Source organism: Mycetomoellerius zeteki, unplaced genomic scaffold (genome assembly GCF_001594055.1).
Source record: "Mycetomoellerius zeteki isolate Tzet28-1 unplaced genomic scaffold, Tzet1.0 scaffold198, whole genome shotgun sequence".
NCBI lineage: Eukaryota > Metazoa > Arthropoda > Insecta > Hymenoptera > Formicidae > Mycetomoellerius > Mycetomoellerius zeteki.
The window spans coordinates 444,960-463,622 of NW_017256936.1; the positions used below are offsets into that span (position 1 = coordinate 444,960).

An 18,663-nucleotide genomic window follows, 5' to 3' on the forward strand; every position below is an offset into this window, starting at 1 on the left:
ATAGTAAGTTTGGCAATCCCGTTTTCATAAAAAATAGTAGTGTGTCTGCAGCCAATTGCGCCCGAATTCCTCTATATTAGCATCGTCCTCGAATCTTGCCAATTCTTTTAGCGGCCCAAACAAATAATAATTGCATTGAGACGAATCTTTCCATGCGATTATTATTTGTTTGGTCCGCTGAAAGAAGAATTGGAAGGATAATACAATTCGTGGCTAATGTAGAGGAATTTGTGCTCAGATAATTGGCTGCAGACACAATTCTACTACTTTTTATGAAAACGGGATCACCAAACTGCTTATCCGCTGGCAAAAATATATTAATGTAGCAAGGAACTATTATGTGTGGAAAAATAATATTTTCTTTATATTTTTATTTTTTTGTCTAATAGGTAATACAAAAAAATTCTCGTTTATATTTGATTTACCCTCGTAAGTAAACAATTTGTTTCTAGCCCCCATAATGTTATTTATGCGCGGACAGACTGTAATAAAGAATTTCATATTTTCTTTTCAAACAATCTGTTATCTCTTCCAGACGAAAACTAAAACTATTTCGAATTATCTCACTCTTTTCTTTCCAGTTTCATCTATTCGTTTTTATTATATGTATTCAGTTCCTTAATTTTATACAGCTACGATCAATTCTAACATTCTATGTCATAGCATAATTTATCACTATGAATATTATTACATACAAAGTGATTCTTAATTTCCCGATAAATAGACACGTAATATTCGATAGAATATCTTGACTTGTCACTGAGATATTTTTCTACTTTATCGCAATTAAGAATCACTCGTATAAATAAAGTATTCCAGCGTCTTCAATTTTTTTCCAAATTTGTCAGTCTACTGGTTCAGTGTCATTAAAATTCTTTCTGTTAACAATTGGATATTCTCAGTATTTCTCAATAAGCCAATTAACATTAATCGATATACGAAACTTAACTTTATTCACTGTGTGATCTAAGAAACCCCAATATTATGAGAAACACCGTATACATTTCGATTGCACCAAAATACAATACTATTTCGAGCCTGCAAATCCGATCCGCGTACTTACCCATCGCCTAATAGATCTACTTAGCAATCCTGTATAGTGTATAGTATATCAGCTATAAACAAAAGATCGCGATTAGTAATTTATTAGTATTAAGACAGGGGATTGATGAAGCTGCGCTTCGGAACTCGATTGTCGCGCTTTACGTATTTACCGGCTCGACGTTTAACAGAATCCTCTCTCTGAAACAGATAATCGTTTTCGTGACAATCTCATTCGCACAAACACAAATCGTCTTTGCATTTTAATTATCAAGAAACGCGTTTTTCACGCATCACTTTAAAAGCTCACCGTGTGTGCTCGTATCTTGTCAAATACTTCGCGTGCAGTGCCATAAGCGAACGAACCGACATGAGCGGCCACGGTGACTAGCTCTGGTAAAATGTGGACAGAATCACCCCCGCCCAGTGTCTCGCCAATGAATGTCTTCCTTGATCCTTGGATCTCATCGGAAGATCTCGCTCTATCGGAAGATCTACTCGATTGAGTGGATTGGTACGGAGGATCAACCGAAGTTCCCTGCGTAGTATTACTGTGCGGGGTGCAGAAATCCTCTGGATAGTCATCCGCATCAGGGTAATACCTTTCATTTGTCATTTCATCCTTTATATAGCCACTGCCGAAATGCATATCGTGATCGTTTTTCGGAGTCGCTGTCGCTGTTGCCGTTGCTGTTACTGCTGCTGTTCCTGTCCCCGCTTCTCGTACGTTTTTGGCCGTCAGTACTTGCTCGTCGTATTTGTCGTTGCCATAGGCCTCAGTGTAAATGTCGGTCGTGTCGGTAACCGATGTGGTGTGAGAGTGGAAGCTTTGTGTGAAGTCGTTCAAATCGGTCTGCGACTGGCAACTACACTGCGATTGCGACTTTGAGTCGCAATGAGTTCGCACGGTCAGATAACTCGTATGCGAATTTCTCACGTCGTCGTACGAATTGCTCGCGTTATCGCGAGTATCACACCCAACGTCATCTCGAGGGTTCTTCTTCCATTCGTTCGATCGCTCTATGAATGGATTCGTACAGCGAGCATTTTGAATTTGGTTTGTTATATACAAATTACGAGCTTTATCAATTCGTTTTTTCAAATCAACGTTAACGCTTTGCCAATTGAGCTTTGCTAACTGATATTCGGTGTAGATTCTACCGTGAATATCTGTCACATAAATGGAGCTGTACGGCGAGTCAAAATATCTAAAAGTTTCCTGCTCAGGATTTCCCTCGTTCGCCGAGAAATGTTCCTCGTTGAAGTGCATGAAGCATGTAGATGTAGGCGAGGGCGACTCTGACAAGAGTTCGAAGCTGGGTGAATCCCGATTGCTGTCGTGTCGTCGTTGTTCGGCAGCGGGCTCCTCAGAATGCGTAAGCGATTCATCCTTACTTCCCAAAGTAGGCATCTGGATAATCTCGAAAGCATCGTCGTCTTCCTCTTCTTGATCGCATGAACAAAAGCTGGTTTTATCGATATCAGAGCACCAGGTATCCTTACGACGGCCTTCGTCCAATATTTGGTGCCCAGTAACGGAGCAACTCATACGAAGCTCGTTCTCGAACACCCCCTTAGTTTCATCGTATGGTATTGGGTCTACGTGTAGAGGCAAGTTCTTCTGAGGAACAAAATCTTCCCGCGCATTACTTCGAGATTGCTCTTTGCCGACGTCACTGTTTGTGTTATCGGTAGTTACTGAAGCCATTCGTTGATGATATTTCTTCTTTCTTTTTTCCTCCTTCATGCTTGCACAAATAGCATCTTCAATAAGATGATCAAGCTTCTTCTGTCGCGAAACATCTGCGATATTCACGTTTCGCGACATGTGTTCCATCGAAGCGTCATCGCTTGACTGCTCTCCGTCCTGAGATCTCATCTTTCTCTGATTTTTCTCACTCGAGTGTGGATCAATATATCGAGAAAATCGTTTCAAGGAAGAAAGATGCGACTGGTTTCGAGATTGACCGTGTCTCTTTGAAGGGACAGACGTAAGGGGATCTTTGTCCAGGGGAAATTTGTTCAACATCTCCGTCATCTCTTTCACCACTTCTTGACTAATTGTAGATATCATATCTTTCTTTGTCTGCAGATCTTCCGTGGTGTTTACGTTCTGCGGCTCGTCCACACGTTCGATCGAGGCATCGCTCGACTGCTCCTCATCCTGAGATTTCATCCTCTTTTGATTCTTCTCGTTCGAATCGAAGGAGCATTTAGGATGTCGTTTCGAGAGAGAAGAATATGATTGACTTCGAGATTGACCTAGTTCCTTTAACGGAGGATACGCAAGGGAGTCTAAGCGTTTGTTTAGCTCCACCGTCACGTTTTTCACTACTTCTTTTGTAATCGTAGACACCATGTCCTTCTTCATCTGCAAAACAATAAGATTAATTATTTCAGTAAACAAGGACAAGGATATATTCGGTTAGTAGATATCACTTACCGCTTCCATGTATTTGATGAACCACGGAGGAGCCACCGTCTCTGAATAACGTAATGAAGCATTCGATTCTTTTTTAATTTTTATATCCTCTAATTTTGTTTGTTCCTCGCTCGTCACATCGCTACTCGATTCGTCACGTCGCTTTACATCTAATTTCTTTCGATTCAATAGTACTTTCTGAGTTGGACGCTTCCGTTTGTCAAATTCAAAATTCGGTTCCGACACAGAACCGTCACTTTTATCATTAAAGGACGAGATCGGATCATCATTGATATTTTTCGACTCTTTGTTCGGACGGGTCTTGTTCTTTCCAGAATTTTGCTTGTTGCTGAACAATGTGGACATGTTAAAAGAACCCACAATCAACGGAATTGCTGTGTTTACCATAAAAGCGTTTTTTGCGAGCTAAAACAAAAAAATTCGAAATCTTTAGACTTTGATTTCAACATACACTGCGAAGTTAAAATTACTGCTAAGTCTTGTCTCAATTCTAAGAAACAGAAACTTTCATATAAATCAAGTAAGAAAAAGATCCCTTCTTTTCTGATTTTATTTATTCATATAGCGGTCTATATATAGAGATTATTTTATTGTTTATAAAATAATTCGCATATCAAATGTCATTTTACATCTGATAAGTTTCAATTTAGTTTCCACTTGATAAATTTTTGTTTAATAATAAATACGAAAATTTTAATATATTTCTTTGAATATTATGTTTCTTTCCACATTCCACTATTATCTCATAGAGATATCGCTACCCGAGAAAAAATGTTTTATATATAATTTTATATATTTGTTTATAAATGGACATATTTTATATACATATAATTATACACAGATAAATTACATTTCTCAGTAATCTATATGTTAACTTGTCGAAAGTTCGTAACAATTATTAGGAGTAAAAAGGATAACAATCCTCTTTGATTAGGAGAATATATTTAATAAGAGGTGGCATAAACAGAATTCTATTTAAATTTCGCGCTCAAGAGAATTCGAAAAAGAGAAATCGACCGAACTAAATTGCGCATTCAAATTTGAGTTTTAATATATCTTATCCTTGTTTAATATTGGATGAACAACAAGGATAAAGAATAACTCTGGTAACGTTTTCAAATGCAGCGAATGGGAAGAAAAGTTGTTCAAGTTGTAGAACATGACGGAAAATAGAACAATTTCAATCGAGCGCGAAATTTGAATCGGATTTAAAGCCTGCGATTTAATTTTCGCCAAAATTCAAAATATTTCATTCTAATAATTCGAATGATTTTTCATGAATATCGGAGAAGTCACTTTGAGTTCGGTCCTCATATCCAATTATTTTGGAAGGAGATATAAATACTTTAATGCGCAGCTCAAAATGAAGTACAATTATAATTATAATATATATGTGTGCGTGTGTGTGTGTGTGTGTGTGTGTGTGTGTGTGTGTGTATATAAATGTATGCACACACACCACATATACATATATACAGTATACATCTGTGTGTGTGTATATATATATATATATATATATGTATACAACGCGTACCTTCAACGCCTCGTCAAACTCGCATTCCGAATCGATTGGAACTTTGTCTCCGTCATCGTCGATGTAGAAGATGCGTCTGTTTCTCGGCACTTCAAACAGCTTCCACTACAGACATGAAACTCGGCGTCATGCGTCATTCATGTTAATTACATATACATATAGGGTGTCCCGAAAAATGTATAATTCAGTAACGGAGACTTGTCGATCGATTGCTATGTATTTTCTAGATCCTGACGTGCGAAAAAACTTAACTTTTTAACGTTACTTTAAATAATGGACAAATATTTGGACGCATGGCGCTTTAAAACTTATGGGCTATAAATCCGTACTCGATGCGCGCAACAGAATGAGACTCACCAGCTGCGTCCGCATAGTCTTCAAGTTATAGTTGTGCGAGCGTGGAATGATGACAACAGCTTCGTGGTCCCAAAGGCTGAAGCCCTCCTTCATCAGGAAACAGTAATATTCCTCGGAGTCGTTGGACAATTTCATTGTCGTCGACGTCGTCGACATGGTCGCTGTCGACGGCAGTAACTGGCAATAACGCGCTCTCACGCTATTCCTAATGATTCGTCGGATTTTGGATTTGCGCAAGATGGAGCCGCTCGGAATCTGCGTGAATCTGCAGCCGCGGTGTCCGACACCATCTGACACTGTCTCCACGTCCGGACGTCAATCGGACGTCAACGTTTCTCCAACGTTTTCCCCTTCGACGACGGTCTACGACACGACACGTAACGGTTTCGTAATGTGGGCGATACGTAATACGTTATTACGGAACGGTCAACAGCAGCAACGAGAGAAGCATTGCTGGTACAACAAACGGTCCAATGCAGCGGCGTTCACCCAATGTTGACGAAACAGAGCCGAACAGCCGAGTCAGCCGAGTCAGCCGAGAACGCCGAGAACTGCCGAAAGGGCCGAAAGCTATTTCACGATCATGCGCAAGCGGGGACGAGTGGACGTAAACCCCTTCCCCGTTGCACTTTCAAATATCCGGGACTGTCCGGGGCTCGGATCCGGGATCGAGCTCGAAAACCGTTTTCCTTTGTTCCCGTTTGTTCCTAGATCTTTATTTCGCACCTAAACGACCTAAAGCTGGTTCTACATTAGACGCGAGTCACGCGAACCGATCGCAGGTTTGTTACGACAGTCAATTTGAAGCATCGTTATAATTAAAAAAATGCAAGCTCCAAATTGGCTTTCGCAACAATCTTGCGATCGGCTTGCGTCATTTAATGTAGAATTCCAGTTTGACGCGCAGCGTATGAAGGTAGACACTTTATAAAATAAACAATTTATTAATAAAATAATAATACATTTATCTATAACTTGCATCTGTCTTTTTTACGCTAGCTTTTGATTAGTAGGAGTGAAAATAATATTTCGTGTAATTCGTGTATAATTTATAAGTAGACGGACGTTGCAAGGTAAGATTATAATTTCAATATGCGATTAAGTTTAATTCAATCGACAAATAATTCCCTACTCTCCGGGGGGGGGGGGGATAGATAAACGCGCACAATCATGCTACAAATTCGCTATACGTCAATAGTCTATTTGTACGCAGATTGTCCTTTTAATAGTGTTCTCTGCTTATACGTTTAATGTACTCGTGTAATAATATATGTCATAGTGTCGGCACAAGACTAGAAACATATAATATTCATGCTTTAACATATCGTCACACTCATCAGCTAAGGTACATTAATCGCTTAATAATGTACTAGCGTCGGGAAAAGGAAGAACTCTTTATACCACTTAGAGATCTTATGCCACATGCCTGTATTGTTAGCGTAAACGGCGAATAGAGAAGGATTTTGTAACAGCTACAACGTAAAACGAGGAGGGGCGAGACACCACGCGATACACCTCCCATTAGTTCTCTGCATTTAAATCCTCGCATTAAATAGACATTTAACATTTCGCTAAAATAAATAGTAGCTCTGCATTTGACTTAAGATTAATAGCGATTAGATTCCCTTTACACGGCTAACAATGACCATTATCGATAGAAAAATAAAATATATTGTCCTTTTAAGCCAACAAATGTTACGCGTGTGTATGTCTGTACGTGTACGTGTGTTTGCACGTGTTATGTATATATCTATCGGCAACTGCCGAAAGAGAACAGTTTCCTCGCAGCAAGCACATTTTCATAATTATAATTCGTAAAGAAACGCTGCATTTCTAAGGATGGAAAACTTGACAACTTAATTTATGTATGTTTGCACGGCTCGTGCAATTGACTTTCTTGTATCACATAAAGCAGAAGATAATTTGGGACTGTTACTTTAGATTAGAATAACACAACGCATAACAGTATATTTTATATACTTTCAAACAATTTTCTCTTCAGTTCGGATGAAACTACTTGGTGTCACTTAGCATACGTTACAAGCAATCGTAAAATAATTAATAAGGAGCTTGAAATTTCTAATTAATTTTTTTCAGAAGAGAAATTTGTTGTAACAAAGATTCTGATAAAACATATCGTTATTTATAAACGAATTTGCCAGAAACTCGTTATCTCGTTTAATCTATCTAGAAATAGTACAACACAAACTTAAATCTTGACGTTGTTTGTCACAATCTCATTGCAATTTCAAAAGAAAATATTTGCAATGATAAAAATGTGACGTATAGTATTCTGTTCCCCACGTGTAAAACGGATACGTTCTGCGGAACACTGTTTAGTGTAGTACTTATGCTTGTATACCCTAAGACAGATGTACAAGAGTTAAGATTTTGCGAAATATAATCGTGTAATTATACAATAATATTGTATATAACTTTCCATATATATCCGACCAATGCTAAACAGATTCGAATAATCATGGACCGTCCCAAATTAACAGTCGTAGTTCTTTTTTTTTTTACTTTCAAGGGAGTATAATCTCGGACGATAGACTTTGGTATACCATTGCTCAAGCAGCACGCATATCCGATGAATGTATCGCGCGCGCGATCGTATATATCTATCAAGTGTTCACCAGATATCCGAGCTGTATGTGCAGCCGGTGTTGAGTCATAGAAAAATAATTGCGATCGTGCGGCAACTGCCTACTATGAAAGTACAAACTATAGTATGTCGCGATATTAGAAAACTGGGTGTTCTCACATAGACGCGGTTTTGATCGATAATTCACTGCCCATCGGATTCCATTGCTTCCCCTCATAAAATCGTAGTAAAACAATGACTGCGTTTAGCAGAGAAAACTGCTTAGTGAGCGCTTTGTGCAATGATTAAATTATATTTTTATATTTGAGTTGAGGTAGAACCATTTCTCTAGATCTAAAAATATAATCCAATTAATACAAAGTGCTTATTAAGCTGCTTTTTTTTTTATTGAACGCAGCCAATGTAACGTTTTGCAGAACTGATGTCGCCCTCATGTGTGTTATGGGGAAAAAGACGATATGAACTCTATCGTCTTCTTTTACAATATATTTCTTGTAATATAACTAAAAAAACTGGTGTTTTTAGGGTTGAACTTCCTTGACGAAGCACCATCGGCATTTCGTAAGATCGATTCGATTCACCAATTCGACGATGTCGATAGTGACTGCGACAAATCGCAGGTACTAAATACACCCGCATAAAACGCACACTTATTGATTCGTTTGTCGTGCTCCGATTTCATTTAAGCGTTTCTGCTCTCTTACTTCCGGAACAAAAAATGACATCGGTCGTTTTGGTATCGAACCGAAATCTCTTCTTTCTTATCTTCTTGTAAAACGCGTCGCTTCTCTCTTTCTCTCTCATCGCGCCATATATAAATATTAAAGTTGTATACACTCAATATAATAGATAAACGTTTCCGATATGATATATTAACAGTGAGCTAAGCACCGGGAAAGATTTCTTCAGATCGCGCGCGTACGGTTTTTACTTTTTCTACTTTATTGAAACTATATGTGGTCCTCTTCTTTGTTGCTCTGTATCGCCGGCGTCGCCGGAGTAGGATCGTCATGGAACATCGGGTTCTTCACCTCCATCTCGCCCGTCTTTAACAAAGTATCGAAAGCCGCTCTTAAGATAATATTCAAAATTAAGACAGAGATTTGAGATTCTGAGTTCATTCTGAGACAGGAATTATGATTCTTTATATGCGACACTCACAGATGCAAGTCCTGGACATTCGTAAACGGTATAGTCACCCTCCTCATTCTCTTCATCGCTCTCCGCTTCCGAAAGGGAACCCGGATCTCTCGTTGCAGAAGTACGACTACAGCAGATGTGATTTGTTAAACGTTACTTTCAAAATAATATTATCCTAATAATTTCTGAGATTTGTATGAAATGATGAATATCGTCGAGAGATATATGTTTATTTTTTAGCAATTATATCAAATATTATAGATCATCTTAAGAATGACCACATCTAAATTAAACTCACTTTTCCATGGCAATAATTTGTTGTTTCTGATGTTGGAAGTGATACATCTGAGCAGACTGGGCGAGCCTTTGATCCCCGGAAGGCGATACATCTTTGTTCGGTCCCGTCACACCGTAAGCAGGATACTCTATGTCCGCTGCAGCTTTCGCACCGCGTTGTAATCTGAAAAATATGATCCCGCAAAAAAAATGAAACGTGATGCTGTAAAGCAAGCTAAGCGACAAATTATTGTGATCGGCATTACCTGCACCACGTTAAACTAATCAATACTAAAGCAAACATCGCAGCTGCACTGCAACCGGCCACAATGGCTGAAAATACATACGAAATATCACGTTGAATCGCATTAATTGATAAAATCTGATAATTCTTTTACAATTCTCATTTTGGTTGCTTACCAATAAAATAAATGTCATTGTTGAAATTCTGATTTATGGGCACGATCACCGGATGAGGTGCCGCAAGTCTATCCTGTTCCGACACGTCGAGTCTTGCGGTTAAATCCGTCTCCTGCTTGACATTCCGCATGTCATCTTCATGTTTTACCAATGTTCGCTCTTTATTCGCAGTTTTTTCTTCCTTCAAATTCATTCTCGACGTGTCTTGCCAATCTAAATCATCTACGTGTTGCACAGGAAAGGAAAAGTGTAATGCTACTTATAGTTTTTAAGAAAAAACAAAGAATAAAGACAGCTGACAGGAACTGCACTTGTCAACAGGTCAAAGTGATTTAAAAAGGGAGAGTTTAAAAAAAGAATGGATTAAATATAAGCGGAGTAATTATTGATGCTTGTATAGTCTAACGTAATTTAACCCTTCCAAGACTTAATAATAATGTTCTCAAATTCGATTCCGTAAAAGGAAATTATCGTGTAAGATAAAAATTAATTGTAAATAAAAAATAATGAATAATAATGAAATAATTTACACATCAGTAACCTTGAGATTTTTTAAAAGAAAAAAGTAAAAAAACGTATTTAAAAAATAATAATACATTTTTTAGTTTTAAATTGAGATTTCTTCCATATTGATTACATATAAAAAAAGTTAAATAATAAGATTTTACTTATTTTTCATTTTGCTCAATAATTATATATACATTTTTTTTAATTAAAATATCAAAAAGTGTCGTGTCTAATTTTTCGAAGAAATATGGAATATATGTAGATAGATAGAAATTTATTAATAAATCCTGTTTAGAGTTATGTGCATCAAAATTAAAAGCATTACTCTAAAGAATTCTATAGAAGAATAAAAGGCAAATTATTGGATCAGGAATGTTTACCTGACGAAAATGGTTCCTCGCTGTAGTATCTAGGATCATTCGGTTTCACCGCAAACGGATGCTTCTCCTTGAGATTCGAGTCATCGAATTTATATGTGAATTCTGGTTCAGTCGCTCCCGATGTAGCTGCCGTTGCTGGACGTATAGGTGCTGCTTCCATTCCACCCTCATGATGGAACGTTCCGTGATTGAAATCTACGTACTTTTCTTGAAAAGAGTCTAATGTGGACTCCATTGGTTCTCTATTCACATCGAAAATTTTCCCGTACCCGAGATCTTTGGAGAAACGGCCATCGTTTTCACTCGGCTGTTTTTCTTCGGAGTAAGTCGGACGCTTGAGATCTAGATTGTAATAAGACAAAAGGTACTCCGGTTCCGTAATCTGATTCTGACGATAATGCTGTGTCAACCATGTCAAGAAATTCTGCTCCTTTTTATCGGAATATTTTCTATAGAAAGGACTTAAGACCTCGCGCTCCTCCTGATGGTCCAGCAGATTGTTATACTTCTTGTGCATCGGCGAAAGAAATGTGGGCAGGTGCGACCGATAAAGACGCTGCTGAAGACGATGCGCCTCCAGATAACGGGCCAACTTCAGCGCAACATCCTCCGACGTTTCCGGGAGCGCATCTATGTAATGTCAATTTGAGAAAATAGCGAATATATATTTCCGCATTTATCGATTCGTACAACCCTCTAATTATCAGCTTTATTTTAATACATCAAATTCTAATTCTAATATAAAACTCGCTTTCGGTATCAAACGAGAGATGAAAGTTTTAATATATTAGTCCAAAGTTTAATCCAATAAATATTACGAACTAAAATAACGTGAAAATAGCGAACGTTACTGAAGTTGTATCCAACTTGAAATTATTATCTCTGAGTTTCCTACCGCTTTCGTTATACATGTAATCGGGTTTCCTGTAGCCACCGATACGCTGGCATTCTACGATAACACCGCCCAGTATAATTATTCGTATGCTAGTTAAATCTTTTTAAATGTGTTTGTATTACGAATACATAAAATTTTACGCTTATATATAAATCATTATATGTCAATTGATCATCGGTAAGAGTTGAAGCGAACTGTAATCGCATCACAAACAATCCCGCAATTTACTCTTGACCTTCAAGTCTTAATTACGCTTCGAGAACAAAAAATACTATAAACGATCATCGGATTATCCGTTCATTATTCTCGTTTACGCAATGTATCATAAGGGGATGGAATTTCGATATTGTTGTATAATACGAATTATATAATAAGTTTTTTATACTACATATGTTCGAGAAATTTGTACTGAATTTTTATTTAAAAGGATCGAAAAGAAGTAAGATTCTAAAATCATCTCATTCTATTTCGAATAATATTTCTCGATGATAAAAAAATATTCTTAATGATAAAGGGGTCACAAGACGACGATGGTTTATCATAAAAATGATAATAGTTGTTCTTTTTTGTATCAAAATTCTGAATTGATACTGTTATAGAAACAATTTTTTAGATACATATGTTATTTAAAAAAAATCTAGATCATATCTTTACCCTTAAAACATTCTTTGCCCCTTAACATATTTTTTTCTTCGCGAATCGATTAAGCAAATACATTTGTGCGAAACAGTCAATCGATTATATTTTAACATTTGATTAATCAATCCTTACTAATTAAAAATAAAACATGACTATTTTCAAAGGGCTACAAGTGGGTCTTCTTCGTGTCATTCCCCCTGGTAACGTTGTCTCCTAAGGCCGTAGACTCTACCTTACTCACCCCGATAAAAGCTGAGCTCACCGGTGGACAAGCTCAACAGGAGCGGCATCAACGTCAGCCAAGTGTAGCCCCGTTGAAGGAGCATCCTCTCGTCGTCGTCGTCGTCACTGCTGTTGGTCGGCTGCTGAGGGCCCTGCACAGGTCTTATCGTTTCTCTATCCGCGTCTCCATATGCGAGAAAGCACGTCACTTCATTCAGGGCGGACGGTGAGCTTGCGCGATTAGTGCGGCTTCGCAATCAATAACGACCACCACACCGACTTTCACCCTCCCACACCAGCTTCGTCTTGTTCCGACGTTGCGCGAGTACTCCGCACCGCGTTCCTCGAGGACGCGCTTTTCCTCCTCTTCCGCCTCCTCTTTCTCCTCCTATTGTCGTGTACTGCGCCGGCGATTAACATAGACGCATTAGGTGTCATTAAGCAGCTGCCATCCCCACTACTCTACACACCCGCATCCGCACATGTGAGGATTTGTTCCGTTTACAAGATTGCTGTGGTTCCGATTCATTTTGCCTGGACGTTCACCCTTTGGTTCATCCGTTGAATATCGGTAGAATAGAAACGTCTTTCTGAGTTGATAATATACTTGGTAATGCAAAGTTTGTTAGCTGTATATTTCAATGGTGAATGCTGTTTTTGACCTGTTATGCTCCAGAACTACAGAGAAAAAGAATATTGTCAAATATTAATGATAACGTCGAGGCATTTTTTAATTTATATTTTGGATTTAAATGTTTAAGGAGAAGATACGTGCCTGAATGTCTTAATGTTCTTAAAACACAACGTTTCATTTCGTAATAATTATTTATTTAATCGAGATACAGATAATCGAAATAAAAATACATCAGTCCTTAACGTTTGATATGATCTCATCCTTTTGATTCCTTTGAATTCCTTTGATTTTGTTTTTGAATTATATCAATTCGCTATTTATTTAGTCGTTTACAAATTGATTACAAATAGTCGTAATCTTTAATCACATCGATAGACTAACACATCTAATTAACATGTCACATAAACAATGATTCGACACCTTATATCCAAAGTATGCCAAAATTCTCATATTTTTATATTCTCTGCTTTCGTCAATTTAATTATTCATCATAATTGTAAACAAAATAATAAGGCGGTACAAAAAATCAATTTAGCTATAAATTTAACTATGCCAAATCGATGATCACACCGCCTTAATTGTCGTCCAACAAAGACTCGTCCGTTACGAGCAATCGGATCGGCTTGCGTTTTTCCTCTATATTTTGCTTTCGCCTGCGATTTATTACGCCGTCGGAAGCATCCATCATTCGCAATATTTGTGTTTGGTCCGAGCAGTCCACTGGTGCAACCGAGATATCCCGTACTGCTCTAAACTTGCCACAATTGTTCAAATGCTCGTTTTCTAAGCGGAAGAAGTTCCACACGAAACGTCTGTCAAGAAAACATGTAGATTACGCGATGACCCAGTTTCTTTTCATATCGTAATGTTAATATATGGATATATATCGTAGAGTTTGTAATATATGTTCACAAAAACTTCATATGAAATTCATTATAATGAACGTGCATAAACAATTGCATAATGAAACGTCGTGCATCCAATAAGCAAACAATATTGTACAGTAAAAAAACGTAATAATATTTTTGAATTTAAACAAATAAAAAATATATAAAATATATAAACATAAATAAAAAATTAAAATAAAAAGATAAATTACAACGTATCAGACATCGTGATCATGGGTCTCCACTAATCCATCATCATTGTTATCGTCGTCTCTGTTATCGTCATTCTCGTTTACACTATCCAGATGGATTACGTTATCTTCAACGCGTCTGATGGGCCCTATGGAGATATTTCGCACCGCTCGGAACTTGCCTACGTTGTATAGATGCTCGTTCTCCAGTCGAAAGTAATTCCACACGAACCTTCTAGCGACTTATTAGTAAGGCACATTGATAAGCGATTAGATTGGTCAGTCTATCGTCGATTAAGTCGCTGCTTTTGACTTTCGACAATCAATTATTTCGTTACAAAATGCAAACATTATCGTAAGATCACGAAAGATAATTTTGAGAGAATAATTGATTCTTAATTATATGTTAATATTTTATAAATCAATCTAAATTTAAAAATAATTTTTTTTTAATTTATTAATTTTTTTTCATTTATAAGTTGTGGAAATAAAGCAACAACTCATTTCTAAGTTCATATATAATGTTCTTGGATTTTGCTTTTAAAGTATTGAGACATTTACGAATTATGTGCGCATAATGTGCGTGCAAATCATAAACTTAAATATTAATACTTGATTAAGCATAACAAAACAACGATAAAAATCGACGATTTGCAATCATTGAGCTAGTATAACTATTTTTTGCATCAATTTTAACATATTTTCTACGTGCATTCAATATTAAAATACGAATAGAAACATATATTTACCTGAAAACTTCTAACGGGGCAACTATAGAAACCATAAGGTCCGCGTGAATATAACCCATTTCTGTTAGAGACAAAGAAAATGCCCATCCAAATCGCAAGATAAAATCTTCGACCATCGCAAAGTAGTAATAATACTGCAAAATGGAAAAGACTGTGATAAATCATTAATTAAATAAACAATTAATACATTATAAATACATTATAAATAAACAGTTAGTACATTAGTTGTCATCAATATCATTAATATCCGAGCGTATAATATAATAGAATTTAATATAGAAAAAACATACAGGTGAGGAATAAACTATCTCTTCTCTGAGAAACTTATTTTCTCCAGCACTGCTATCGAAGAGGCCCCAATCCAATTTTACATCCCATGTATATGTAAAACAAGAACTCACTACACTGACCGTCAGCCATAAATAAAAATAGGGATTTTCAGTAGACAGTGCGTAGTATTCTATTTAATAGAACAACCAGTTGAGTTAAGAAATAGACAATACTTAATATTCGTTATCTAAGTAAAGTACTTACTCTTGTTTGTTAAGTGCAAATAAGCGAAAATAACCACAAAAAAGCTTGTTGCGTACTTGACCGCATTCAATAGATGTGGAAAGGTCTCTTTCGTATCCCGATAACGCCTGAGACATTGTGCAAATCGAAACCATGCCGGTAAACACACCACAAACGGTCTCATCGATAGTTCACGCATTATGCAGGTGTCTGTATCTATTCAAAAAAGAGAAATAAGGATGCGTTAGATATCGAATATCGATTAGAGATATAAATACAAATATAATATAAGGAGGAGGGAGTTTATAGTATGAAAAAGTTATGTACAATAACTAGTGCAGCATGAATGATTCGTTGTATCTATGTAATTAATTACTGACCTGTAACGTCGGTCCAAGAAGAATTCTGGATATAGAAACAAACAAAATATTGAAAGTCTAGAAAAACCGTGTGAAGAGAATTAAGCTGATCAGCGAGCCAAAAATCCGCGAATCCCACATAAAAAAACGGTGCGCAAAAAACGCGACCCAGAACGCGCAGCGTCCAAAATCTTGCCTCGTGTCGTAGAGTCTTGGTGGGATTGAATAAGAACAGTGCTAATAGCGCATAAAACAGCATCTATAAAGAGCTACAATTAATTCCTTGAGAATTGTTTACACTATGAAGAATTGATTATTCGTCGTATTTTAAATTTTTCACAACACTTTTAAAATAAATATCGAGAGACACACACTTATAGAGAAACATGCGTGACCTTACTGGTTGAACAAACGGTGGTATACCCAATGTATCGCTGTATAGAAAACCCAAAATAGACATGGACCAAACCAGACCGAGTATGGTTGCCATTTCGATGATATGCTGAAATTACAATATATGAATTTCGCGATAAATAATCTATTTTTAATTATGAGATGTTAATACAAAATAATTTCAATTAAAATTAATATACAGGGTGTCCGGAAATTAGCGCATCAGAATATCATAGCAAGATAGAACGGACTAAACTGAGTCGAAAAGTCCTGTACCATTTTGCAATTTTCGCAATAGTTAACGAGATATTAATTATTAAAAATCGCTGTGTATGAATATTGGTTTTCAATCATTTTTTATCCAAATACTATCAACTTTACAAAAAAAACTTTACAGCAAGAGACAAAAATTGTTTATTTTTTTCTCATAAAGTTCTGAGAATTTTTTCAGAATTTTTTAATACCGTATTTCCTCATGTCGGTAAAAATAAGAAAATCCAGTACTAAAAAGATGATAAAAAATTTTGAAAAAATTCTTAGAGTTCTGTGAGAAGAAAATAAACAATTTTTGTCTCTTGTAGTTTTTCTGTAAAGTTGATAGTATTTAAGTAAAAAATTATTGAAGACCAATATTTATAGCGATTTTTAGTAATTAATATCTCGTTAACTATTGCGAAAATTGCAAAATGGTAGAGGACTTTTCGACTCAGTTTAGTCCGCTCTATCTTGCTATGATATTCTAATGCGCTAATTTCCGGACACTCTGTATAAGATAAAAGCGAATGAAGTATGACACACATCATACTATAGTTAGTAACAATTTAAATTTTGTTTATTACAGTTATGAGAAAACATATTAATAGCATAAGAACTATTTAAAATTCTGTACAACTCTAATTGACAAATCCTATTAGTATTTAAAATTAGTCATCTCACACTATAACTGTAATCTAAAATATTGATTTTATCTATCGTAAAACCTGTTCTGACAAATGATTGCGTGGATCAAGTTCGAATATCAGCACATGGTTTACGCCAGAAGATCTCCAGCCATAAACATTGATTCCCATCAAAAAGAGGAATTCTATCATAAGAAGTGGCCCACGATAAATTCGACATAGCACTTTCCAGTTATCCTTCTTTTTATATCGCATAGCTGAAAAATTAAAGTCAATGTAATACGAATAAAAGGGAAAAATTTTCATTCTGCTTACCGGATAATATCACAGCCACAAAAAGTATGATAAAAGCACCGGAAAAAAGACCGACTTTAAATGTAATCCAAGGAGAGAGTTGCTCTCCAAGTGGAGGTACTCTGAGCCGTTTCATAGCTCTTTGACGATCGCCATGCTCTAGATCTCGAGTAACTACAGCCTCGGTCTCTGCAATCAATCTATCTATATCCTTGCGTGTATGGAAAATCGCCGTATCAATATGTTCTGCACGCCATTTGCCACCAAAGTCTACATTCAAAAGCTACAAAATATCATTACTTCGTACATATCTCTTCACATCTTACTTACTTACTTGCGTTTCTCAAACATATACAATTAATAATTTAGCTTCTTTATTCTGCATTTAAATTAATTGTACACATACATTGTAAACATAAAATTAAATATAAATCTACATACTTTGTCATGTTTCTTCAAAATTTTTCGGAATCCAGTAAAATTCAAGTCTTGATAATTTTGAAGTAGAATAAGAAAAAGGTAGAATTCGGAGAAGGCTAATTTTAACTCTTGAAGTTTGCGTGCTGATACTGGCTTTTTGTGAAGGATATGACTACGATAGCGCGCCTTACGACTTTGGGCATCCTCGGAAACTGATAAGATCTCGCTTAGTTCGTTGTTAAGTGTGGCAAATCTACGTGTAGCTTCTGCTAGCTTTTCTGAAAACAGAACATGCTTTTCATTTTGTACTTAAATAACTATTATGTTAGATAAAAATACTTCAAATGTTAATGGATCTTACCAGAATAGAAAGTATTTATTTTTGTCAATTCCTTATCACAATAATGGAAAAACTTCTCATCAAACTTGCTGTAGAAACTATCTAAAACGTATGGTTCGCTTACATCTGCGGATGGAGCCTGCTCTACCGCAGCATACAGCAGAGCCTTCATTTCCTGTGTACAATTACATGACATAAAGCGTTATATAAATTTCTTGCAATTAGTTGAGACAATAATAAATGTTAATTAAAATGCAGGAAAGGAGAAAAGTAAAATAAAGAAAAATTACAATCTTCTAAATAATAAAGATAATTAATATTGTATATATATATATAAAATATACAAGATACATGTATACAAAAATAAAACGAGATACAAGAGAAAAATATATACACTGTATATATAGAATTTATTTATTTTTCAATATTGAAAGCACACCTCGTAGTTGATATACTGTTTTCTCCATTCCGGTGTGATGTGAGCGCTTAGATGTTCCGCGAATTTCATGGTGAGGAAGAAAAGAT

The 18,663-nt window shown here is 36.3% G+C and overlaps 3 protein-coding genes across 6 annotated transcripts; all 3 read right to left on the bottom strand.

Annotated features, from left to right (window-relative positions):
- Positions 1-363: 363 nt before the first annotated feature.
- On the bottom strand, positions 364-5,690 carry LOC108722181 (uncharacterized; the record flags this gene model as incomplete). The annotated part of the gene is made up of 5 exons (XM_018447161.1): positions 364-1,242; positions 1,352-3,412; positions 3,485-3,889; positions 5,019-5,123; positions 5,376-5,690. Coding segments are annotated over 5 exons (2,976 nt in total), but the record flags the coding sequence as incomplete, so codon positions are not given.
- Positions 5,691-6,355: 665 nt separating this feature from the next.
- Positions 6,356-12,745, bottom strand: LOC108722182 (uncharacterized). Of its 2 annotated transcripts, none has more exons than XM_018447163.1 (7): positions 12,500-12,745; positions 10,704-11,333; positions 9,817-10,038; positions 9,663-9,729; positions 9,419-9,580; positions 9,142-9,247; positions 6,356-9,026 (listed from the first exon to the last, which is right to left on the bottom strand). In XM_018447163.1, exons 1-7 carry the CDS (start codon positions 12,561-12,563, stop codon positions 8,931-8,933), a joined length of 1,347 nt encoding a protein of 448 aa, XP_018302665.1. In that variant the 5' UTR covers positions 12,564-12,745; the 3' UTR covers positions 6,356-8,930. The 2 variants fall into 2 exon arrangements, with proteins under 2 accessions (XP_018302665.1, XP_018302664.1); XM_018447162.1 differs by having other exon boundaries at positions 12,479-12,745.
- Positions 12,746-13,637: 892 nt separating this feature from the next.
- Positions 13,638-18,660, bottom strand: LOC108722171 (xenotropic and polytropic retrovirus receptor 1). 3 transcript variants are annotated; one of them, XM_018447147.1, is made up of 12 exons: positions 18,578-18,660; positions 18,160-18,313; positions 17,820-18,076; positions 17,400-17,661; positions 17,166-17,341; positions 16,193-16,294; positions 15,814-16,051; positions 15,455-15,649; positions 15,211-15,380; positions 14,921-15,054; positions 14,193-14,406; positions 13,826-13,905 (listed from the first exon to the last, which is right to left on the bottom strand). In XM_018447147.1, exons 1-11 carry the CDS (start codon positions 18,644-18,646, stop codon positions 14,199-14,201), a joined length of 1,965 nt encoding a protein of 654 aa, XP_018302649.1. In that variant the 5' UTR covers positions 18,647-18,660; the 3' UTR covers positions 13,826-13,905; positions 14,193-14,198. The 3 variants fall into 3 exon arrangements, with proteins under 3 accessions (XP_018302648.1, XP_018302649.1, XP_018302650.1); XM_018447146.1 differs by lacking the exon at positions 14,193-14,406 and having other exon boundaries at positions 13,638-13,905; XM_018447148.1 differs by lacking the exon at positions 13,826-13,905 and having other exon boundaries at positions 14,339-14,413.
- Between the last annotated feature and the right edge of the window lie 3 nt (positions 18,661-18,663).